This window comes from Onychostruthus taczanowskii, unplaced genomic scaffold, assembly GCF_017590055.1.
Source record: "Onychostruthus taczanowskii isolate IOZ18803 unplaced genomic scaffold, ASM1759005v1 scaffold25, whole genome shotgun sequence".
NCBI classification, from domain to species: Eukaryota; Metazoa; Chordata; class Aves; order Passeriformes; family Passeridae; genus Onychostruthus; species Onychostruthus taczanowskii.
The window spans coordinates 527,747-553,033 of record NW_024499796.1 but is presented as its reverse complement, the minus strand read 5'-3'; the positions used below and the strand labels follow the sequence as shown (position 1 = coordinate 553,033).

At 49.4% G+C, this 25,287-nt stretch overlaps 1 protein-coding gene across 8 annotated transcripts in view; it reads left to right on the top strand.

Annotated features, from left to right (window-relative positions):
- The window catches only part of EXD3 (exonuclease 3'-5' domain containing 3), a 251,278-nt gene that overhangs the window by 108,548 nt on the left and 117,443 nt on the right, over nt 1–25,287 (top strand). For all 8 annotated transcript variants that reach the window (XR_005952833.1, XM_041406503.1, XM_041406504.1 and 5 more), the window contains 8 exons: nt 8,042–8,208; nt 9,701–9,839; nt 10,179–10,392; nt 11,368–11,477; nt 12,584–12,779; nt 13,868–14,034; nt 16,270–16,440; nt 23,251–23,304. Coding sequence is in view for 7 of the 8 variants with exons in the window: in XM_041406503.1 (XP_041262437.1) it covers nt 8,042–8,208; nt 9,701–9,839; nt 10,179–10,392; nt 11,368–11,477; nt 12,584–12,779; nt 13,868–14,034; nt 16,270–16,440; nt 23,251–23,304 (1,218 nt within the window). In the remaining variant the exon portion in view is untranslated. The remainder of the gene's footprint in view (nt 1–8,041; nt 8,209–9,700; nt 9,840–10,178; nt 10,393–11,367; nt 11,478–12,583; nt 12,780–13,867; nt 14,035–16,269; nt 16,441–23,250; nt 23,305–25,287) is intronic.

The window sequence follows — 25,287 nt, the reverse complement described above, 5'->3', positions numbered from 1 at the left end:
TTAAGTGCACACTGGTTTAGCTCGTTAGGGTTAATGCCAGGGCTCCAAACCAATTGAGAAATGTTGGAGTGACCTTGGCTCATGCACATCCCAACAAGCAGATGAGTGAACTCCGTTTTTTTTGAAAATACCCTGTGAGTTCAGATCCCATCAGAAGCACAGAGACAGTGGTTTCATTCCTTCACACACCTGCAGCTCTGGCAGCCCTGCAGTGACGCGGAGCTGCAGGGCCCTGCTCCTGTCCCCACAGTGGGCCCGGCTCTGGCAGCACATGGAATTCCTCACTCTGTGGAATTCCTGCAGACAGATCCTGTAGCACAAGTCGATGTCACATGCTGCTGCTAAGCTGGAATTTGGAATGCTCAGATTGGATATGCACCCTTCAGGCAGCCCCAGAGCTTAGCAGAGAGCTGTATTTTCCTTGTGCAAGCTTCCGTGCTCCAGGATACAAACCGGAGTAGAGTTCTGGGATGGTGACTTCTGTAGAACATTTATGGAAGTGCCTAGATTGTAAAAACCTTCTGAGGCTGGAAAGCCCAGAGAAACAATGTTTGGTGACAGGAGGCTCAGGCTCAGTGAGGCTCAACAGCAGTGCAGGTCACCCAGTACAGGATGGGAGCCTCCACTTCCTTAAACTGGAGAGCAGGATTTGCCATTGGTCCCATGACACTTCATTCATATGTGTGTGTGTGACACCGTGACAAAAGGCGGGGAGATAAATGCTACTTCAAAATACACTGGGAAGATAAGGGTTGCCAGTTTGTCTTCAATGCACTGTGTCATTGGGTTTAGACAAAGCATCTACTGTGATAAGTAACACAGTACTCTGCTCTGAAAGAGTTTGGCCAATTTCCCCATCCTCATTCATCTTCAGTCTTGCCAAGTGCTGGAGTGCTCCCAGAAAATATCTCCAGCCTGCCATCGTGGGACCGAGGTGTGAGAAATCTGGAAGCATATCAAAAATCTGTGGCTTCTGTATTCAGACCAAGTCCTTGGTCCTTTGCTGATCCCTAGGATGAATAATATTCAACAGCTCTGGGGCCAGGGTTAGGTTGGAATTCAGAAGGTGCCTCTGCAGTGGTTGTGAGAAAGATTTCAGGAGGATGCACAGACCCTCAGAATAAGTTCACACAGAAGAGAAGGAAAAAGAAATTATATCTTAAAAAGCAAGTAGGGTAAAGTTACCTTAGTCTATTTGCTATGTAATTTTATTTTGGGGGCTTTATGGATGTCATACAGTTACTTTTCTCTTCAAACAAAGGTTATTTTAATGGGGTTAGTTGGACACTACAGCTCATTGCAGAGCTACACCTGTGCCATTCCCTGACCAGCTAAGTGGAGGGGATAACAAGTATTGCAGGTGAGTTGTGATTTTGTGTGTCAGCATTCCTGGAGTTGTGGGATGTAATTGAAGAAAATGAGTTAATTGTGGGCTAAAAGAAGAGGTTATGACCTGGGAAAGTCCCCACAGTGTCAGACTATGCTGACACTGCTGAACAAGACCAGGAATTGATCAGTGGCCCCAAAGACAAGTGGCACTGCTGACTGGTCCCAGCACAGCCTTAGGCTGCCTTCCTCTGGGGATCTGTCTGAAACCTGCAGTGACAGGAGCAATGGGACAAGATCCCTTCCTTGAAACCTTCTGTGCAGCAGCAATGGCCAAATGGACAGCAAGGGCTGATTTTCTAGGACAGCATTTTCAGTCAGTGGGGAGTGGGATCCAGAACCAGGATGAGCTTTGCTATCTCACAGATGTACCACGGTGCCCTCTTTATCCAGAAGCCTGTCCTGAAGTGTCTGGGGGATTTTGTGCCAGATGGTTCTTTGGGCACATGGGAGCAATGTCCCTGTACAGAATTGCACCTTCCTTCTTAAACCTGAAATATATATTTGGGAGTTTTTGGTTGGATATCAGGAAAAGGTTCTTCCCCCAGAGGGTGCTGGCACTGCCCAGGCTCCCCAGGGAATGGGCACGGCCCCGAGGCTGCCAGAGCTCCAGGAGCCTTTGGACAGCGCTGCCAGGGATGCCCAGGGTGGGCTTGTTGGGGTGTCTGTGTGGTTCTTGTGGTTCCCCCCCAGCTCAGGACATTCCATGGTCCTCCATTTCTGTTTGGGTTTGTGCTTTGTCCAAGAAACATTACTATCCACTACTGAAGCTACTGAAGTGAAATCTGGGAATGATCATGCCAGATTCACTTCAGTGAAACATCCTGTTTGGAGCCTTTCATCTCTGTGGAGGGAAGAGTCCATGCCCTGTGCTGTGGAGCTGCTGCCAGCAGCAGGTTCATCTGTTCTGTGGCTCTGTGAGCTGCGTGAAGGCCCATGAAGGATGTCCAACAATGTGCTGAAGGAAATGGTCTCAACCTCTTGCTCATGCTTTTTTGAAAATACTCTCTCTCCAGATCTGCCTCTGAAAGCTGCATTGGTTCATTTCTTCTGCTCTGTACCTGCTCACATCTGTGGCAGCCAAAGCAGATTTTGGAGACATGATGACTTCATCTGTTGAAAATGAATTACTTCCCTCCAGGGCTGCCTGACAAAAATTTGGAAGGAATCCCAGTACAGGAAATGTATTTGGATCTCTGTGTAGTATTGCTGAGTATGATCAGGACCATCCTGTATTCTGGGTAAATGAGATCTTGGGTGTTCTTTGCCCGGGAGGTGCTTGTGACTTGAAAGCAGCCGTTGCTGCAAGAAGTTGCCCGTCTGTGTGGAGAGAAGCCTGGGGAATGCAGGGCACTGCTAATCACACAATCAGAGCCTCATTTCAGTTTGAAATTAGCTCTTCTCTGAGAGCTCATCTCTGCCCTCCTGCTCAGAGCAGGGCCAGCTTTGTGGGACAAGGTGTTGCCATGCCCTGCCTGGTTCCACTGCCCCACTGGGCCTGTTGCAGTGCTTAGCCACTCTCACTGTACCATTTTTTTACTTTTCAGCCTGGCTGGGATTTCTGTGAAGATCTGACTCCATCTTGTCTATGGTCCCTCCTAATAAAACTGAAGAGGGGATTATATTCCCCTACACGCAGCCAGGACTTCCCTATGCTGAACAAGCCCTTCTCCCTCAGCCTCCCCATGTGCTCCAACCCAGTGACCATGTCAAAGAGTTCCAGCAGGGTTTGAGTTGGAAGGGACCTTTAAAGCCCCTGTGGGGGTGAGCTTTACCAGAGAAGCTGTGTGCTGTGACTCTTCGGGCTGCCACTTGGCCGTGCTTGTGTGAGGCACACAGGAACATGGAGCAGATGCATCCTGTCACACAATATTGTTCAGCTGCTCACCAGAAACCAGCAGCTTCCTCCAGGTTGCCCAGAACAATCAGCTCCCTGTGAGGAGTCCCAGTACAGAGGCAAGCTGACTTTAAGAGTTGCCTTTGCCTTGATCCCTGCCAGTGATATCCTAAGTTAGACTCCTCTGAATTGCCTTTGGAAGAGGCACCGGGGGGCCCGGAAGCCGAGTGTCCGGATTGTCAAAGCAGGAGCGAGGTGATGTGAACGCGCCCCGGGGAGCCGAGCGTGCCCGGGGAGCCGCGGTGCCGAGGCTTTGTGCAGGACGATCAGGCCCCTTCCCCGCCATTGATGTGGTAATGGCTGCCGCGCTCGGGACTGCGGCTCCGGCTGGGACTCGCTGATCGCTATCGGAAAGCCGGGCTGCGGGGCTCTCCATGGAGCTCTTCTGCAGTCCATAAATTAGTGCCCAGTGCCTGTGAGAGAGAGAGCAGCTCAAATGATGAGAAAGCAGCGTGTTCTCAGGGTGTTCTCGGGGTGTTCTGGCTGTTCGTGGTGGCCGTGGCCAAGTGACCTGCTGTTTTCACAGAAACCTTGCTCAGGATGAACTGGAGGGAAAGTTGGCCTCTTTTATCCAAAGGAGAGGATTTCCCCCCTCTACCCTGCCCTCCACACGTGGAGCACGGTGTCCAGCTCTGGGGTCTTCAGCACCACAGCAGCACTGACCAGTTGGAGAGTCCAGAGGAGGCCACAGAGTTGGTCTGGAGCCCCTCTGCTCTGAAGCCAGGCTGGTTGAGCTGGGGGTGTCCAGCCCGAGGCAGAGAAGCTCCATGGAGACCTTATTGTGGCCTGTTGAGACTTGAAGGGGGTTTATGGGGAAGAGAGAGAGGGACTTTACATGGGTAGACAGTGACAAGACAAGGGGAAATAGCCTTAGGCTGAAGGAGGGCAGGATTAGACATTAGGGAGAAGTCCTTCCCTGTGAGGGTGGGCAGGCCCTGGCACAGGGTGCCCAGAGCAGCTGTGGCTGCCCTTGGATCCCTGGAAGTATCCAAGGATAGGTTGGATGGGGCTTGGAGTAACCTGGGATAGTGGAAAGTGTCCCTGCCCATGGCAGGGGAGTTGGAACTGGATGGGCTTTAAGATCCCTTCCAACCCAAACCATTCTGGGATTCCAGGATCTCTGTAGGCTCTCCAGAAGACAGGACCCCCCTCCCCTTAGGGAACAGGCTGTGGCCCTGGTCTGAGCTGGTTCTGAGGGTCCCAGCTCCACCCTTATGCTTCAAGGAGTTCCTTTCAGTGACATCTGATGGTGACACTGCAGCATCTCTCCATGCAGCACTAATGATGTGATGCATGCTCAAACTTTGAAAAAGAAACCTTGAGCACAAATACAATAAAGTTGCAGGGACGTGTTCAGGGAATGTTTAAGCACAGGTGTCTGTACCTGCCACACCACAGGGAACTCAGCAGTGCTGTCAGTGCCCTCCACTGCTGACAGGGGTTTGTCCTTTTCAAATCTTGCTTTCTTTTTTCCCTTTTAAAATTGCTGATTCTAAAATATTCTCCTTGACATTTTCTCTACTCTAGCAGGAGGGGGTTTTGTTGATTCTGGAAGCACTTGAAAACAGGGGAAATTGGCCAAGACATTCAAAAGTTAAATTAAAATCTGACTCTGCAAATAGCCAATGTCAGTGGTGTGAATAATGTCCCTCTTTGGGAAAAGATGTTGAGGCAAAGGGCAGAATTGGCTGGGACTGAAATGCAGCTTAACACATACAGATAAAACTGATCTAGGGTTAGATAGAGTGATTTCTAAGGGAGATATTGGATATTTGGTTTCAAAATTATTGGTGCCAATTGAGAAATGGTTGATGGGTTAAGGTCAGGACATTGCTGAGCTTCCCCTGTGTGGTTGGTGTGAGCTTTGTGAAGCCTTGGCGGTGAGAACAGGATTTACGGGTAGGAAATCTGCAGCCATCACTGTGGAAAGCTTTAATCATGGGTTATTGTTGGTGTCAGGGGTTTCTGTGTGCTCCTATGGATTAAAGAATGTATGATATGTCTAGAATTCCAAGAGGGATGTAAACAAGCCTCATACTCTATAGAATCTTTTCCTGCTCGGAGGTGTTGCTGATGTTGATCAGAACACCCATGCCAGTTTCCTCTTGAGAAGTGTTCATTTACTGACAGCAAAGCACATGAAATGTCATCCCTGGTGAAACATTGCTCTCTGCATCTGTGCCCACATCTCTGGGGCCAAAGTTTCCACATTCTTGCCTCTTGCAGAGCTGTTGCGGTGGAAGCCTTTCCCCTTTAGAGCAATGTTGGGGTTTTTTCTTTTTTTTTCAGTAAAAAGACAAACAAAGCTATTTTCTGTTTCAGATTGCAAGATGGGATATCTCTGGAGAGATTAACCTTCTTTACAGAGTTGTTTTTTGTGGTTGAAAGAAGAAATCTTTTATCATTAAAATAATATTTAAAAAATCTGCACCTCATTATTTCCAGAAATAAAGCTGCCACATTGAGATTTATTAAAAATTGACTCGGGGTGAACTGAAGAGAGCTCCTACACCAAAGAGTTTGTGTTTTAGAAAAAAGACAGGAAGACAATAGGATGGACACAGGGGGAGCAAGAAGAGGGAGTTGCTCTGCAATGTTCGTAAGAAAATATGTTCTTTTTGGGAAGAACTCTGAGAAGTGGCTTGGCGGATGTGCAGGAGGGTTTAACTCAGCCCCTCTTCACGTGTTCAGTGCTTGGCTGAGCTCAATCACAGAAGGCAAAGTGGGGAGAGAGGCACAAAGGTCAGGACTGGCATGGCCAGGGGAAATGTAGAGGGCAAGAAGCATGAGCACGAGAATGTGTCCTGTCCTTTTCCTGCCCTGCCCCTTCCCTCCTGTACCTGAGCCCCTGGGGAGCTGCTGGACCCCTGTCCTGTTCCCCCTGGCTCCTGCTGTGCCCCAAGCCCCTTGGGAACAGCAGTAAAACTGTGCCCCCACATATCCATGAGAAGAGCTGTGGTTTGGCATTTGGCAGAGTCTCCAGGGTGCAGACAGAGTGCTGAGGCAGCAGTTTTTGTGAGCAGGCTGCTGCTACTTGGGGTGCCAGATCCCTCCAAGCTGTTCTGAGCCTCTGCCCCCTTCTGCACCTCTGGGTGGGGGTCAATCTTTTTTTCTCCTTGGCTTTCTGTTTCCCTTCCTTTTTACCTTGGGGCCATCAACAGATTTGTTTCCTGATCTCAGTGTCTGCTTTGAAGACAAATTCTCACCTTTTAGTTACTGAAGGAATGTGAGGAATGAGGCCCCACGGCCACGGCCTCCCACCCAGCTGGGAGCTGTTCCGACAAGCTGGGCAGAGGGAGCAAGGTGCTGCCCTCCCTGGGAACAGGCTCGGGCCCTTGAGCAGTGCGGGTGGGCAGCGCAGGGCAGATGGCAGCAGCGTGGGCAGAGTGGGGATGGACTTCCAGTGCAGATCTGGGCATTTCACCCCTCTCAAATTCTTGTTTGTAGTGCCAGTCCTAGAGCTACAGATCCTGGGCCACCATATAGGGTTTCAGCTTGTTTTAGCAGTTTTCTTGACAATATTAACTTCAAGGGCAGATCCATGACTAGGTCAGAGAGTAGTTGTTACGAGGCTGTGGGGGCTCCGGGATGTTTGCAGCACATGTGGGCTGGGGGGGAAGATCCCACCCCATGGAGCTGGTGTGATCTTCGGTGTTACTGTGTTTGTATTTCCTCTTACACCTGCACCTCTCAGAGGTGGACAAGGCAGAAGAGCTCTGGTGCATCCAGCTGTCTTCAGCTGTCACTGCCCCTTGCAAGTGGCTGCTGACCTCTGCCATGATGGGCACTGTGCCATGCTCCGGCCAGAGCTGGGGTTTGGGTTTGAACCACAGGCAGGGTGAGTTTGTGCTGGTGTCCCCAGGCTCTGCAGTGGGGCAAGGCACTTCCCTTCCTTCAGGGAACAGCTGGGAGCAGGGAATGTCCTAAAGTGCCCTCCCTGTTTGCAGGTGTAAACATAGGGAGTGACACAGTGACACCTCAGAGTGCATTTGTCCCAAAGCAGTGATCCACTTCTCACCTTCACAGGGGCCTTGAACAGACACAGAGAGAAGAACTCCTTTATGCAATCATTGTTCACCCCAGCTGGATGTGGGAGTCACACAGCACATTTCATCCAGCTGAATTCCAGTGCAGCGTGACACCACTGCCAGCCTGGGCTCCACCCATGGCTGTGCCTGCTGCCAGGGGTCCTGGACCCCCCATCTCACAGCACTGGGGGCAGGAGGCTTGGGGGTGATGTCAGCCTTTTCCTGGCTCTGAACACCACTCAGGAAAGCTTTGCTGATGTGCCCTCCCTGCCCTACAGATGACTGGCAATCTCATCCATAGTCACCTATGGATGACTGGCAACTGCAACGATCCGTGCAAATACTTCCAAGGATGGAGGAGACTCCACACCACTGTCTGCCCTGGAGAGACAGGGAATGTCTATCCTAAGAAAGCCGTCCTGAGAAGATGCTCCAGGGTCTAAAGCCCCTCTGCTCTGGAGACAGTTTGGGAGAGCTGGGGTGCTCACCTGGAGAAGGTTCCAAGGAGACCTTTCAGTACTTAAAGGGGGCCAATAAAAAAGATAGGGACGGAGTTTTTAGCAGGACCTGTTGCAACAGAAGTCGAGCTGACAGTTTTGAATTAAAATAGGGGAGATTCAGACTAGATATAAGGAATAAGGTTTTCACAACGAGGGTGCCTCCTAGGAGTAGGGGAAACCCCCATGATGGAAGCTGCACTGACAGTCTGCTTTCCCCCCCGACCTTGCAGAGCACAGTTGGAGAGAACCGGTGGCTCCAAGGACACCTGGTGCAGTCGCTGCTCCGTCACTGCGACGCGCGTGGGGCGGCGCGGTGGGCGCAGCACTGCCGGGTGCCCCCCGAGATGCTGCCTCAGGCTGTGGCTGAGGAGCTTCAGAAGCTGCACATCCAGGACAGGTAAATCTCCTGTTTGGTGCCTTTTCCATGCAGATTGCTTGTCATACAAACACTGTATATTTGCTTAAAATTTTCTGCTGTGATGTGTCCATGGGGACAGAAGTTTGCAAAGACTTTCCCCATATACTTGAATCCCATTGTGGCCCTGCACATACTGCATTTGTTTGTCATAATCCTGGAAATGTCTGTGAAAGGGGCATTTTAAACTCATCCTGAGTACACAGAAGCTCTGTGAAATTGCTTCGTGCTGCTGCGGGTTCTTACACTTCCTCTGCCAGATCAACAACGCAAATATTCATCTATTTTACTGAGGTTATTGCAGATCTGTCAAAGTTTTACTGATTATTATTTTTTAATGCTGATGATTTTGGGAAGGTCTCACAGATGGCCTTGAACAGTTCATGTTCAGGGATCCTGGTTTTGTGGATCTGCTCTTTCTTCTCGTGAAGATCTGCACTTGTTCAAGCACTGTGTCACCTCAGGAAATACAACAACACAGATGTAATCACCATCAAAACACTTCTCCAGAGGGTCCACGGCTTTTTTGGAGCACAGGAAACTCTTTTCGGTCTTGGACATGCTCCTGCTTTGCTCCAAAGCACTGCCAGAGCTGCCCTCCTCCTCCTCCCTCCTGAAGCCACAGCAGCTGCCAGTTGGGAGCCAGGAGGTTTTTCCATGAGGGATAAGCCCTCGAAACACAAAGGGGTGATTACAGGTGTGTGGCTGAGCCACATACTGTGCATCCAGAGATAAAACCCATCGCTACATCTCTGTGCTGTGGGAATCCTGTGCTGTGGAGGGAAGGCAGGTGAGGGTGTGCTGTGCCCTGTGTGAGGAGCTGGGATGGATGAATAAGCCCCTTTGTACTACAGTTTACTCATCCAGTCATGATACCAGCTGTGGTAGCTGCTATAAAGTCAGCAGAGCCATGAAACCCCATAAAACAGTCTGGCTGCCCTGTCTGTTGAGTAACACAGCCACAGGTTCCCAGAGGGAGTTCACACTGCACACAACAAGGTGGCACCAGCATATAAATGACATCATCTGTCTCTGGTCACACCACACAGGGCTCCTGAGCTTTGCAGGTGAGAATATTCCTGGAGACCTGAGGCTGCACACCTTCATTAAATATTTTACACAAATATTGACTTCCCCATGCACACAAACCCACAGGAAAGAGTGTTTGTGCAGGGAGAGCTGCTCTGCTGCAAAATTGGGCACACAGCCTCCCAAACATAAGGTTACTAATAGTTTCCCAAATAATGAACCATTTCAAGTCTCTATGGGAAAGAGACTATCCAGAAATGTGTGATCTCTCCAAGGGAGCTGGATCTTTTTGATTAGTTTCTTTTTTCTGAGAAAAAGCTGAGTGTCCTGGGGAAAAAGAGGATCAGGGTGAAATAAGGGTGGTAAAACTTAACCCTCTTGCTCCAATCCAGGATTTCCTCCTGGCTTTCAATGGCTTCAAACTGTTGCATCTGATTCTGTGCAGGGTAGAAGAGGTCACAAAAGCAGATAATTATGAGGCCAGTAAGAAGAAGGACTATTACCAGCTTCCTATTCCACGGGAAAATATTCACTTTCTGCAGACATGGGAGGAGACACGGCAGTGCTGGGAGAAGGTGCTGCAGGTGAGCGTTACCTGGGATTGGCCTGGCAGGGTCAGGGAGCTGGAACTCCATGTCAGGCTGAGACACAGAGTTGGATGTGGCCACTGCCATCCACTGCCTACCTCTCCAAGCCAAGAACAGCTGTTCCTTTGGGCTGGTCTGATTTGGGGAAGGTGTTAGGAATTGTGTCAGGGAAGTTTCCCATGGGTGACGCAGGTGCTATGAGAGTTCCCTGTGTCTGTGGCAGTTTGCACAAAAAGCTGCAGGTGCTGTGGAGGAAATGCTCATGTCCTGGACAGATTCTCCAGGCTCCTCTCAAGCACAGGCAGGCTCTGGGTGCAGAAAGTGTCTGTGTTGCAGCCTGGGCAGGTCGTTGGTGTGGACATGGAGTGGAAGCCTTCCTTTGGCATGGTGGGGAAGCCCCGTGTCGCCCTTCTGCAACTTGCACTGAAGGATGAGGTGTTCCTGTTGGACCTGCCACGGCTCCTTGAGCAAGCTGAGGCTGAGGGGGAAAAGGAGAAGCTTCCCCATTTCATCCAGATGCTCTATTCAGATGCAGCCATCACTAAACTAGGTAACCCCCCTCTCTCCTCCCCACCTCGGGACTTCACACTGACTGTTTTGGTATTTTTGTCATTCCTAGATCCTCTTGGTGTTGTCATTCCATAAATCCACTTGCCATGGAACCAGCTTTTGTAGCCCTGAGTGTTCAGGCACTGCCAGGCCAGGAAACAGTGACTAGTGTAACTGGGACTGATAGAAATATAGGATTAGAGAACCACAGAAAATCCTGAGCTGGAAGTGACCCACCAGGATCACCCAGCCCAGCCCCTGTCCCTGCCCCAGCCCCCCCAACAAGCCCACCCTGGGCATCCCTGGCAGCGCTGTCCAAAGGCTCCTGGAGCTCTGGCAGCCTCGGGGCCGTGCCCATTCCCTGGGGAGCCTGGGCAGTGCCAGCACCCTCTGGGGGAAGAGCCTTGCCCTGAGCTCCAGCCTGACTCTCCCCTGACACAGGTCCATGCCATTATATCTCCCCATTTCAGGTCAGATCCAGGATTCCTGATATAACTTGCACTCTCAGACTTGGGATTGTTCTAGGTCTGTACTGATCCCCAACTAACACCCAGTCTTCAATGTTCAGGTAATTCTGGTGGGCAGAGCTGTCTGGGTGTGCTGTCCCTGTCCCAGAGCTGCTGTGCTGGACACCAGAAGATCTCTGAATTAATTACCATACATGGTTTTTGGAGGCTTTTATCAGGAACTGCTAAACCTGGGTTTCAAAGGCAAATTCATAAGTGCCTTTCCCAGGTTTTAAGTAGGTTGATCTTAAACTCAGAATTTTTCATGTACCTCTCTTTTCCCTTGATCTGCAGGAGTGTCTCTTGGGAACGGAAGAGACAGGACCCAGTCTTGTTCCCTGTTTGAACAGTCTTCCCACCAATGCTTATAAATATTTTGTCAGCGTTTTGACTCTGAAGAAGAAGCTGCAGTACATTAAGGGTGATTTGAGCTTTCCTACCTGTGTGATTTGGGCTTTTTTTGTCTCCAGGTTATGGGATGTCTGGAGACCTCGGCAGCCTTGCAGCCACATGTTCTGCTTTAAAAGACACAGAGAAGCAAATGCAAGGTGTGGTGGATCTTCTTGCAGTGGACAAACAAGTAAGGATAAACACATGGAGATGTGGGAAATGGTGTCTCCTGCATGTGCTGGTGGGTAATTGTCCTGAATCCACAGCACTGTCTGTTTGCATCCTGGATTGGCAGGGAGATGGCTGCATGAGTAAAGAGACCATTTCCTCCAGATGGTTTGAGGTGTTGGGATTCTGTAAAGGAAGATAGAAGTATTTTGTTTTCATCAACTAAAATGTTAAAGCTTGTGATACTGACAGCTTTTTCATAGTCTTAATAAAAGCTGTGAAAAGCTCTTGGAGACCCAGCTCCATTCAACCAGGACAAGGTTTCTCAGCACAAGTTATACTTAGGAAGAGGAAGTTCTTGTACAAATTCTGCTACTCCAAGGCCATGCATTATTGAAGCAGATATGGTGGAGTTAATGATTTGTACAGAACTCTCATGTTCCTAGGAGGGTTGCTGGTAGGTTCAGCACAGGAATTACTGGTCAGCTGAAGCACATCTGTCCCTGAATTTGCACAGAGGAGCTTTCAGCAATCTGCAAAAATGTTCAGCACAACCATTTTAATGGGTAAAGTGTACAGAGTGTTTTTGAGGCTGTGGGTTGAGGTGAAGCAGATCTTTGGGATTGATAGCTTAACCTGGGAAGTGCTGTAGGGGCTGACATAGCTGCCAACAGCCATTGCCTCAGTTTAGGCTGAGAAATGGCAGCTGCAGAGTGGGCTGCTGCCCAGAGTGTCACAGGAATGCCTTTTCCCACTGGGACTAGGAGGAGGAAGGTGCTGAACTGCCACTGCTGGTCCTTTATTGCATTGATGCCCAGCAGCCTACAGCATGGTGAGCACCCTGCAGACCCCTAAGGAGCCTCATCCCAGCCCTGCTGTACAAGAATGCCCTTTTTTCCCTTCCTTGTCTATGGAAGAGATTTCTCTCCAGCAAGTGTGTCTGATAAAGAAATAACCCAACGCCATGTTTATCTCGTGCCATCCCAGCTCTTGGCTGAGGGCTGGGGTTCAATGTGCCAGGCACGAGATGGATGTGATAGGGTTGTGCCTGGCCCCACCAGCTGGAATAGGAGGTGGTTTGGGAGCTGCTTCATAACCAGGTGGTTTCTGTCTTTTTGTTTCCATCAGCTGCAGTGGGGGAAGGACAGCCGGAAGGTCGATGGACTGTCCCCGGAGCACAGCCACGAGGAGAGAGGGGTCAGGCAGCCAGAGAAGGGACTCAGCCTCCTGGTGCAGCATGTGCTGGGGAAGCCTCTGGATAAAACAGAGCAGCTGTCAAACTGGGAGAAGCGGCCGCTCCGGGAGGAGCAGATCCTCTATGCAGGTCTGGCCCTGGCTGGGTACTGCAGGTGCCCAGGCCAGGCTGTGTTTGGCTGTTCTGTCCCCAGGAAAGTCGTTAAGTAGCAGAGGAAGAAAATGGCTTTGCAGATTAGTTCCTGTTCAAAGGAGTCAGCACATGGTTTGTTTGTCCTTTTGAGGACATGACTTTAATGGTTGAAGTTTAAACTGTCCAGTGATTCATTATTTCCCTTATGAAGGAATTCCTGTGCTTTGCAGATTTTGTCTGATGAAACATCACCTCAGTGGAAACTCCTCTCAGTAACTGAAAGGAGGAAAGTCCACTTCCTTCTGCCTCATTTCACAGCCTTCCTGGGAAAAAAATTCTGTATTCATTTGTCACAGTGAAGTGCTTGTTAGAGCCGGGTTTGAAATGGGTAGGTATGGTGTCAGAAACTGCAGCACAGACTCAGGGCTGTGGAGGGACCTGTAGAGTTTATTGCTGATTACCCCAGAGTCAGAAGTCTGGGTCTAAATCTTCTCCTCGTGCATCAAAGGACAGTCTGCTGATGCAAACCAGCCCTTTGTTAAATTCGACTATCCTTGAAGCTGACACAGTTCTCACAAAAGTTAATCACTGGGACTTGTCAGACTGGCTGGGAGAGTTCTCCCATTGCTGTTGCAGGGAGCAGCAGCACACAGCAGTGAATGTGGGCAGGTGATTGCAAACAGCTCGGGCAGTACCTGCTCAGATGTTGTATCTCCTGGGGAAGTTCCCTTCCTGTCAAGAGGAATGATAAGGAGCTGTGGTGAGGAACAGGGGCTGGCTAGAGCTACCTGGTGGTGGTTGGAAGAGCCACACTGCAGCTTACATTGGGTTATTGGGTTAGAGTGGAGATGGCAGAGCCTGTCTTTAGGAGCTGCTGCCTTGACCCCCTGTGACTGTGGGTTCATCTGTGATGCTCATGTGAGTCAGTCCTGGAGCTTGAGGGTATGGCTAGAGGGAGTTGCAGCTTCACAGTTGTTCACAGCGGCTTTTACAAAGGTGGGGGCTCTTCCTTGCCTCAGGAAAACCTCTGGTTTACTTTTGAATGAGCCTCATATGAGCTGAGGCTCACATTCTCTTCCCTGCAGCCTCAGATGCCTACTGCTTGCTGGAGATCTATGAGAGGCTCTGCAAGGACCCCGAGAGCTTCAGTCTGGGTTCAGACCTGACAGACAGTCTGGTGGGAAAACAGAGCAAAAAACCCAGGGCAAAAAAGCAGCTGAATAAACAAGAAGCACCATCACCTTCTGGACAGGTTTGTAAACATCTTCAAAGAGCTGCTTGTTGCTCAAGACCCCTGCAAATCACACGCTGCTGCTCTCAGTCACACCATTCACTGTGCATGGCTGTTCTCAGGACTCTTGCATCAAACATGCTCCTCACCCCTCCCTCCCACGACACTGCTCTCTCCTTGGCCTGCCTGGGTCCAGCTTTCCCTGCTCTTTGAGTTTCACTTGCCTTTGCACAGTGTGGGTGCAGATCTGTGTGCTAAGCCCAGTGAGCCTTGCTCATGGAAATGCTCCTTCCACATTTTGGGTTTGGATTCTGTGGCCAAGGTTTCAAAACTCTTACTTCCTTACTTTTCCTTTATACTGAGCTTCCACACCTTGCTTTCGCACTGGGAATATCTCCTTTATTGTGTCTGGAGTAAAAGTCTGAAAAGTTAAAAGCAAATGATCCATCAAAAATGCCTTTCTGCTGAAGGCTTGTCTCTGCCTCCTTGCCTATCACCACATTCCATGAGAGGCCTCTCCCAGAAGTTTGTCTTGTGGCAGAGCCTTAAAACTCCACCAGAGCTGTGCAACTCTGCTTAAGTATCTTGAAATGTGACTGGTGCCTCTCAGTAACAACATTTTACTTTTAAAATGGAGCCATTCAGTGGTTTGTGCACCTTTGGAAACCTTGGCACAAATCTCATTTTGTTATTGCCTGAGAAGACTCACTGTGTGTATCTGTGTATCCTGAGGAGCCCCAAGTGTGTGTGGATCTCCTGAAGTCCGTGCCCCTTTCCATGGCTGGGCTGAGATGACTGTGTCCACCTGTGAGTAAATGTGCCTCGAGCAGGCAGCAGAACACAGCTGCTCCCTGAGCATTGTGTTCATGTGAATGTTGTGTGTTACAGCAGAGCTGGGTGGCTGCTGCAGAGGTGGGAAAAGTGAGCACTTCAGGCTTCAATCACCTTGGAAACCCATGGGTCATCCTTGTGTTCTGTACAGTCAGATTCATCAGCCGAGAGGCAGTTGGTAAAACCTGGACTGGGACACCAAAAACAGCAGACTTGTTCTGACTGCATCCTGCAGGACTCCAAGCTCTCTTTCCCAGTGTTTCCTTGTCTGAAGTGGAGCTAATGACTCTATTCTCCTTTATAAGCTTTTTGCTCTCTGCTGGCATGAAATGTGAGAAAAAAGCTCTGTACGACAGTGCTGGCCACTGGATAAACACTGGCTGAGAGCCAGCTGCAGCTCCTGCACATCTGCTTGAACAGCAGCAGCAGCCAGGGTAGTGTCTCCAACTGCCTCAGCTTCAGGGGGCAGCTCCATCCCTTGTCACCGTGCTCTGGTGTCCCAGCTGCATTGACCAGGGTCCTGCAGGAGCTGGTGACAGCCCACTCTGCCCAGTGCTGCAGAGCTCTGGGTGCAGAGACCAGCTGCTGGGAAATGCAGCATCACACCAGTGTTGCTCCTGGACCTGAGCTGGTTCCCATGGAGAGCCCAGGTGGAGCTGCCTGGTGTGCCACAGCATTCCCAGCTTGGGGCCAGCTCCTGCAGAGCTGATCTGCAGTGCTGGCTCCCTGCATAGCTGCTGGCAGTGTCCTTCAGTCATCCCAGCTGATTCAAGTTCCTGGAGTCAAAAGCTGGACATTGGAAGTTCCTTAATAACTTCCCTTCTCCATGAATTTAGCTATTGTACTTCTGGGAGCCTCCCAAAGCCCAAGTCCTCCAAGTGCAGGAACTCCCCCAGCAGCAGACATTTGAAATAAAACAAACAGAATTCAGGCACTGTCTATTTTTAACCTTCCAAAGATAACAGAGTTGACGTGGTTGCTTTGTCTACCTGTTTCTCCCTTTGTCTGTCCCAAGTCAAAGCTTTGGCACGTGCTTATTAATTACAGACTAATTTAGAGGAACAGCAGCCTTGACTCTGTTTCTGTGACTTCTTGAAGATGAATGTCTGTGCAGAGCACTGGAGGCCAGATTGGCTCTTCTCCAGGGAAAGGCTGCAGGTCCCTGGATCAGGTGGCCAGCGGGTCAGTGAGAGAATGGCAAATTCAGAATTAGCCCCATCATGTTCTGCCCCCTGCCCAGGTGGTGATGGCAATGTGGAAAGTATGGGAAGGAGGATCTAGAGGTGCTGCAGAGCATGGGGAGGTATTGACACAGGTGGAAGGAGGCAGTTGGATGTGCCATGGTGGGTGAACTAAAGCAGGGAGTAAAAACACAAAACTGGGAATCAGACTTCTGCTCCTTATGGATCTCCTGTCTTTCTCTAGGAATGCCAAGGACCCAGAATGGGGCCCTCACACCCCCCTGCCCCCATCTCCCCCCAGGAGTTCAGCGTGGTCTGTGACAACATGCTGCAGGGCCTGGGGCGCTACCTGCGCTGCCTGGGCGTGGATGTCCGGCTGCTGGACAATGAGGATGACCACAGGAAAGCTGCTGAGGTGAGTTCACAGCTCCTGTGTCCATGGGGACATGATGGGACTTACTAGGAAGCTGCACTGGTGCTCAGGCTGCAGGAGCTGCCCCGTGGGTCCCTCCCTTTTCTGATTCCCAGCTCTTTGGGTCACCCTGAACTCTGGCAGGACCCACCAGGATCATTGACAACAGCTCCTGGCCCTGCCCAGACCCCCCAACAAGCCCACCCTGGGCATCCCTGGCAGCGCTGTCCAAAGGCTCCTGGAGCTCTGGCAGCCTCGGGGCCATGCCCATTCCCTGGGGAGCCTGGGCAGTGCCAGCACCCTCTGGGGGAAGAACCTTGCCCTGAGCTCCAGCCTGAGCCTGCCCTGACACAACTTCATGCCATTCCCTCATGTCCTGTCCCTGGTTGCAGAGAGCAGAAATCAGTGTCTGCCTCTCCTTTCCCCCTCACCAGGAAGTTGTAGCTGCAATGAGGTCTCCTCTCACTCTTCTTTTCTCCAGGCTGAACAGACCAAGTCTCAGCCACTCTCATACAGCTTCCCCTCAAGGCCCTTCACCGTTGTCATTGCCCTCCTTTGGACACTCTCTAATGGCCTAATGTCTTTATTTTGTGGTGCCCAAAACTGCCATCAGGGTGAGGCCACCCCAGCCCAGAGCAGAGTGGGACAATCCCCTCCCTCGACCAGGCCTTGATGCTGGGCCTGATGCCCCTAGGACACAAATGTCCCTCCTGGCTCTAGGGCACTGCTGACTCACATTCAACTTTCTGTCAACCAGGACCCCCAGGTCCCCTCCTGTGACGCTGCTCTCCAGTATCTCATTCCCCAGCCTGTTTGTATATCCAGGGTTGCCCATCCCAAGAGCAGAATCTGTCACTTTCCCTTGTTGAACTTCATCTGGTCGGTGATTGCCCAGCTTTCTGATTTGTCCAGGTCTCCCAGAGGTCCTCCCTGCCTTTGAGGGAGTCAGCAGAGATATCCAGGCCACACAGTGTGTGCTATCAAATGTGCATGGATCACCCAGCCTGGTGTGCAGGATGTTTCCTCTTCAGATGTCTGCTTGGCCTGAATCCGGGGCAGGCTCTAACTTCTGCAGAAATAATTAATATCTCCTCCCTGCCAAACTTGCACAAGTTATTTAAACAAACCAGTTCTCAGTGCCTCCCCCCAGAACCCTGTCTCCACTTCTCATCCCCATTCCTTATCGTGCCACGGACAGGATGTTTGACATTGCTTTCTCTATGGTGACCAGACAAACATCCTTTCACTATCAAAAGCCCTTGGAGTGTTACTGTATTGCAGAGCCTTTGATCTGGGTTTGGATAATCAAAGATAAAAATAGACTCCTCCCACCCTGTTTGATATCTGGCTGGTCCTGATTGAACCAAAGTTGAATGTTGACCACCCTACACCCAAAAACTTGGGAATGTTATTGCAAAGGCCAGCAGAGGGTTTGGATCCTGGTCACTGAGTACAAGACAGATGGTTTGGGTGTTGTCCCAGCATAGTCTCAAACTGGTGTCACTAGGAACACCTAAAAGTATACAGCATTAGTGTTTGCTCTTCATTAAAGTCTTTTCACTCAAATGATTTATCAGTCATACTATACTTCTCCTTGTGCCAAGAACTCCTGCAACACCTGGCATTTGCTCCTTATTATTCTCATTCCTTTTCTTTGTTAAAGTGGCTTAGGTATTGGTGAGCAGATGGGTCTGGTCTTTCACACTCTTTTATTTGGGATCAAGCTTAAAAGCCTGAGAACTTCCTCAGCTGTACTTGGGCAGTTATGGATTTTATTTTTTTTTTGTTTAGGCTAGCACATGTGGCAGGAATTGGTTTGGCAACCCCCATTCCCATGGATGTGAAACTCTTGTCCTGTGTTATACTTTGTGTTGTGCTGTTGTTATTGACTAAATGTTTTATCTTGGACTTGTCATGCAAGATCTGCAGAGGTGTGAGAGCAGGACCTCTGGCACCACGATCCACTGGATCCTCCCTGGCTGACCAGATTTATTGGTGGAGTTGGCAGTGCTGGGTTTGTGGTTGGACTCGATGACCTGGGAGGTCTTTCCCAGCCTTAATGATTCTGTGATTCTGTGGTTCTGTTTATCTGCTGTGAGATGCTACCAGCTTGCAGTCTCTGATTTAATGATGCCATTTAATTAGGACTTGACTGGAGAAGTGACTGATAAAAGTTGCCTGTAATAAGTGCAGATACAGAAAATCTTTTAAAATGGAAAACCAGTAGAAATTCGTGCCAAAAATGTCTCTGGTTTAATCCTCTTGTGAAAGGCAAAGAACTCACAGGTTGTCCTTACAGAAGCTCCTGTCCATGAGCAGCAGCCTGTCTGAAGGGCAGTGGGGGTGGTTTTATTAAGCCCTCTCACTCGGTGGGGTGGCCATGCTGTTTTTCCCACATTACCTTGCTGTCCTACCTGCTGTAGCACCTGCACACACCTGTGTGGGACAGCAGGTCTGCAGCTGGGGCTGGAATTAGTTCCAGTTGTGCTAGACAAGCTCCTTTACCTGAGAATTTTTGTAGCCTGTGCACTGAGAGCTGGTGGAACCCACCATGAGCTGTCCCCACCAGCTCCTTGCCCGGCAGCACTGCTCACTGCACCCCGGGCAGGGCCTTTGCAGGGCTTTGGGCAGTGGCCCAGGCTGACCCAAGCCTGGCTCTACTGTGTGGCCTCTCTGAAGAAGGGCTGTGTGCATCCAGCCATTCCTCCCCAGGGACTCTGACTCCAGCTCCAGGCAATCCATGGGGTAAAGAATGTGGAGATTCCATCTCTGGGATGCAGCAGGTTCTGAGTGTGCAGGTGCCACTTTTGGGTGATCCACCCTTTGCCTTTGCACTTACTCCTATAAGCAACATGTTATTTGCAAGTAATACAAGTGTATTTACTTAAAATTGTGCCCTGTGCCTGTTGTGTTCCTACCCAGGTCTTTCATGTCCCATCCCTGGAAAATTCCTGGTCAGGTTGAATGGAGGCTCTGAGCAGCCTAACCCAGTTGAAGATGTCCCTGCTCACTGCAGGGGAGTTGGGACAAGATGACCTTTTAAAGATCCCTTCTAAACCAAACTAGTCTATGATTCCATCTTCTGCAAACTTCTCTTTGCAGAGAATCTTAAACCTATCTTTTGAGTTTTCCAGATAATTGGAAGGAGATGGAAAAGTGGATGCTCCTATTTTCTCTGCAATTTTGCACAATCAGGCAAAGCAGTGGGATCCTTGTCATACCAACCCTACAAGATCACCCAGCAGCCTGAGTGACTACAGTAGCTCCTGCAATGTTGTACCTTGGGGGCAGAGCAAAAGGTTTTAGGAAAATGTTCATAGTCTCTTAGGTTTCTAATAAAAGACTCAGTGGAATCTCAAAGCTGCTTCAGTTCTGGGTTAGTATACTTTATTTTTTGAATGGACTTTGCTCTTGGTCTTCAAAATCATCTTCATCTCTAAGGATAATCTGATGCTAAGGCAAACCTGGTATCTTTTGAAGTATGCTAATAACCAGAAGGCAAGCAAAACTGGCTTCCTGAGGCTCCCATGCTGTGGAAGATTCCCTTGCAAGGTTACACCTACCCTCCAAAGCTCCAGGTGAACCAGTGAGTTGCAGAGAAGGGCCAGGCTGGATGGATCTCAGGAGCCAGATAGAGCATTGTGCACCCAGATCTAAATTGCCCTAGACTGATTTGGAACCAGGTGACACAAAAGGGATTTTAATCCTGTAGTGAGCAGATCTTCACCTAATGGGGGAATCTAATCTTGGATCTTGTCTCAGCTTTGACTAGCTTTTTCCATATTTTTGATGTAGATGACATTCTCCAGGTTAGCTGGTCTTTTTAGTCTGGTGGGAAGCTAAATTCAGAGAGGGCAGATGAAGAGCTGTGTTGCTTTTAAGATGAAGACTTGGCTTTTGATGTTTGGTCAGCAGGAGGAGAAGGTCTTTCATTGGAGACCTTGATACAAATGGATCTGCACAGAGAAACAAAACTGGGTGGATGGTTTTGGTGTGACATTTAAGGCCACATTACAAAACCATGGGATAACTCTGTGCAATTTATACTTTTCAGGAATGCTGAAGAGAAGATTAGGGTTGCAATACTGGGAGGGCTGGACTGAGTGTGCTCAGAGCTCTTAAGCTCTTGGTTTACTGACTCTTTAAAAGAGCCTGGGATTACAGGGAGGGTTTGGACTGGGTTTTGTGATCCACTTCTCTAGCAGATCCTTGTCTGGGTGCTTTCCCAGCACATACCCTGGGACAGACACTTTCTGTCCACTCCCTTTTGGGTTGAAGTGGGGCCTTGCTGGCCCAGGCTCAGGACCACTGCTAGGGGAACACATCTTTTCCAGTACTGCAGTTTGGCTCTCCAAAGACATGTGGCATTGCCCAACATGTGTCTTGCACAGACTTGGCAAAGTTTAACTTACAAATCCACAGCCTTGTGCTGCTGTTTTTTGGAGCCTCCTTTGGCCTTTGTTCAGGACGCTTTAGATTGTCACAAATCATCCTGCTGCTGGTGCTGGCTTGGAAACAAAGGGGCTCTCTCTGCCCTCTCTCAGTTGTTGCCCTTCCAGGTCTCTCTGACAGTAATTCCTGTAGGTTCATTCATTTCTGCAGGATGGAAGTTGGCTGAACAGACAGGGATAATCAGTAATACCAACAGATTAGGGAGTGCTTTTTATCCAGAAGGTCTAAGCCTTTTCCAGAGGAAGTTGATATTATCTTTGTAATAGATTGTGAAACTGAGGCCAATGCCCTCTCTGCAGCGCTTGGGCTAGAGCACAGGTTCCTGACACCCATGCCAAAATGCTGCCCGGGTGTTCTTTTCCTCTCATTTGCATCCCTGACCACACATCCCCCGATGGTCCCAGAGCTGCCTTCCATTGTTGCTTTTGGAGAAAAAGAAGGAATTGTGCCCTTTTCTCCAGCACATACCCTCTGTGGTCTCAGTCAGATGTGTGCTATCACATGGCTTTTCTGGCTCTGCGTGCTTCTCCCAGTCGTTGTTCCAGAGGCAGAAAAACATGTTGGAAGAGTTATTGCTTTTCTCCTTTTTATTTGATGTTCTTTGCCTGTCTCTGCAGAGCCATTTAGATAAGGGGATTTATCAAGCTTGAACTAATTAACCCTGGATGTGGAAAGTCAGAATGGAGTGTTCCAGCTGTGAAGTCCTCAGACTTACCCTGAAGCAAACACGGGTCTGGAGGAATTTCACATCCCTTTTCCCTTGTCAGCAAATCCCTGTGGTGACCTTTTGTCGTTGCCTTACCAGACCTCCCTCACTACTGTGCCACAAGGGTGCTGTGTTGGCTGCTCAGCAGCAGGACTGCATGGGGTGTTTGTGCTGCCCCTTCAAGGCTCCTATTCTTAGAGGTTTTTTCTTTTATTGAGAAAGAGAGGGTTGATTTTGAAAGAAATCCAGTAATTTTGCCTGTAGAAAGATGTTTTAGAAGTTGTTGCCAGCCACCTTCTCAGTGCAGAACTTTCAGCCAAAGAGTGACTTCACAACTAAAGGAGGGAAGCAGATACCTGAAAGCTCAGGAAGAGGAAAAAAGGGAAGAAACCAGTTTGTTTAGCTGCCTGCACAGGGCCTTCAGAGCCTTCTCCACCTTGTTTCCTGTTGCTATAGGTCCAGTGAGTCTTAAGAGAATGACTACCCAAGACAGAGCTTAAAAGTTGTAGTTGGTTTGTCTGCTGTTCCCTGGCTGTACTCGCTGGTGTCTCTCTGGGAAGTGCAGCAGGACTCTGATCCCAAATGTGTCCTCCTGCCAAGGGTAGAGAAGGATCCAGACAGAGCTGCTGCACTCTGAACCAGATGAGAGACCTCCATGACACACATCTGGAGTCAGTGAAAAACATGAGGGCTTCTATCAGAATCCAAGCCAGAGGAGAGAAATAACCTTGTGCCTACTTCAAAGCACTGATCTCTTGTCAGCAGGATCAGAGCTGAGTCCTGGTTCACATGGGAATCCTTGTGAATCCTCCTATTGCTGCAGCCATGAGGTTCTGTCTCTCCTCCAGGAGGGTGAGGGGTGGGAGGGAAGGACGTCATTCAATCATGTGAAGGAAGGTCAGTCACACTTCCACCCTTGCAGCTCCAGATTTAGTGCCTCCCTTTGGCAGTGACCCCTCTGCAGTGTCCCCGAGCCCATGTGAAGGTCAGCAGAGCAGTGATGAGCTCCCTGGGAACTCAGCACAGACCTTCCACTTGAAGGACCAGACCTCTGACAAAAGCTCAGGATTCCAAGTCAGGAGGTGATAAACTCACGGGAGATGTTCCCTGCAGCCTGGAAAGGTGCAGAATTCCTGTGTGTTGGGTTGCCAGGACAATAACACCCTCCTTCTCTAAGGAGCAGTTTTGTTAAAGGTATGAAGTTTGCAGACACATTTCATGGTGCATTTTTTTTCTAGAATTACCTGCTTAGGTTTTTTTTTCCTTTTTCCCCTGTGCAGTAGAACTGTTTCCTTCTTTGTGACCTAGACTGGGGAAATAGAAATAGTCTGGGTTAAGGGAAAAAATTAAAAGATTGTTTTTGTATAGGATTGCTTCAAGGTGGAATGGTTCCCTGGGCCATATGTGGTACAGATGCACCAGCAGCTTATTCCAGCACATGGGAGATGAGGCAGGGATTGGCAGGGAGGGGACAAGGGGGGAGCCATACCCTGAGCTGCTCTTGCTGTCAGGAACTCTTGACCAGGTGTGGACTGACACTGACAGAAACACTCAATATCTCCAGTTCACCTCCTCTCTTCTGTGACTGCAAGTAGATCTTGAACTCAGTGTAACTTCAGCCCCTGTTCATTTGGATTTTTTACTGTTTTTTCCAGATAGCCCGACAGGAAGGAAGAGTAATTTTGACCTCTGGACTCCCATATCACACTGTGAGTGTTCCAAGCTGCTGGCGTGTTTCTGGCACTGATCATTGCATGGTCTGGTGTGTGCAGGGGAGACAAGAGGAAAAGTCAGACGTGAATGCAACAGCTGGCTTGGATTTTTCATGTTTTCTCCACTAATAGCTACATTTAGGGTCTTCAGAGGTTTGCTGTTCTCAACCACCAAGGCCCAGGGTGAAATGCTTCTTTATACTTACATTCAGTCGTGTATCATGGCAAGAGCGATTGCTCTCCATTGGGGGTGGGGGTGGAAGTCAAGCCAAGCAATCCAGAACAGTGTGTTTCTGTCTGGCCTCACTGGCAGGTGAAAAGGCAGCTCAGTTTCTGTGCTTTTTATCCCAGAGATTCTTGCTTGCTGGCTGGCTCCACACTGAGAGAGTTTCAGCCCTCAGGGACATTTCTTCAGGCTTGGAAGGGGGAGATTGGAAGGCCCCGAGCAAGAGTCTGGTGGAAGCTGGAGAGGTTTTGTATTGCTATAGATAAACAGAAAAGCCAAAGCAAAGGCCAACCTTGCCCTCAGCACCACCTGTTCAGAGCTGTTCACAGACACACTTCAAAATGCAGTGCTGAAGCTGCCAAGTCAGTGCTTGCAGTGCTGTGATGTCCTGTTGCAGGCTCTTTGCAATTTTTTACTGCCTAATAATCCATTTGGAAGAGTGAAACTGTTCTGGATGAGCCAGAGTTCTGTTCACATGAGCCAGGGTGCAGGACTTCTTTGTCACAAACTGTCAGTATAAAATCTCCCAGCTACTTGGGCAGCCACTCAGAATATTTGCAGAACAGGGGTTGCTGACTTCCTATGGAAAATCAGAGTGGAATAAAACTCCTCCCATAATGAGACACTGTGAGGCACATGCAGCCACCCTGCAGGTTTCTTGAGCCTACAGCTGGTGGAATAGGGAATTCAGCATCCAGCATCATCTTGTTTGGCAGAGCTCTAACTTCAAAGTACTGTGTAGGAATTGCAAAAGGAAAATAACTGCTTCCAGGGTACAATACTCCTGGGAAATGTCTGGTTCTCTCTATTCCCTTGCCTTTGGATGCCCTCCACAAGGATGGGATGGCTCTGCCAGGCTCCTTTACTGGTGTATAGCTGACTCCACTCCTGTAAGTCCTAAGCATGGTCATGAAGATGTGTCTGGGACTTCCCAGTGCTCATTCCCAGATGCACTTCTCTGCAAAGTGTGGAACAAACATTGAGGGGCTGCCCATATCAACCCCTTCAAATTTCTTGTCCACCAGGGAACTCCAGGTGAAATGTTTGTGTGAATCAGAGGGGTTGAAGTGGTCACTGGACACTGATTCCATCATTGTGCTTTGGCACACTCTGTGGGATCTGGTCAAGTTTCATCAGAAAGCTGGGATTGAATTTAGTTTCCTTTTGCTGCCCCTGTTAGCACCACCTCACCAAATTGTGCATGGACAGGACTTGGGTATATTTTATAGAATAGAATAGTGGAATTGTTAAGGTTGGAAAAGACCTTTAGGATTATCAAGTCCAGCTGTTAACCCAGCATCACCACCGTGGTCCCCACTAAACTATGTCTCCAAGTGCCACATACAGATGACTCTTGAACACTTCCAGAGATGACACTTCCAACACCTCCCCAGACAACTCATTCCAATGCCTGACCACCTTTCTGTAAAGAAATGTTCCCTGAAATCCAATCTAGACCTCCCTTGGAGCATCTTGAGGCCATTTCCTCTTGTTCTGTCACTTGTTAGCTGGGAGAGGAGGTCAACCGCCCCTGGCTGCACTCTCCTGCCAGGGAGTTGTAGAGAGTGAGAAGGTCCCCCTGAGCCTTCCTTTCTCCAGCCTAAATCATATTTCATACACATAAAATCATGCAGTGCTTCAATAGTCAGAGCTCTTGCAGCAGTGGCTGTTAAGTTACCATTTGTGGTGCCCAGACCAGAATTCAGACTGTAAACACACCCTAACTCCAAGCCTTATTCAGAATTCAAACCAAG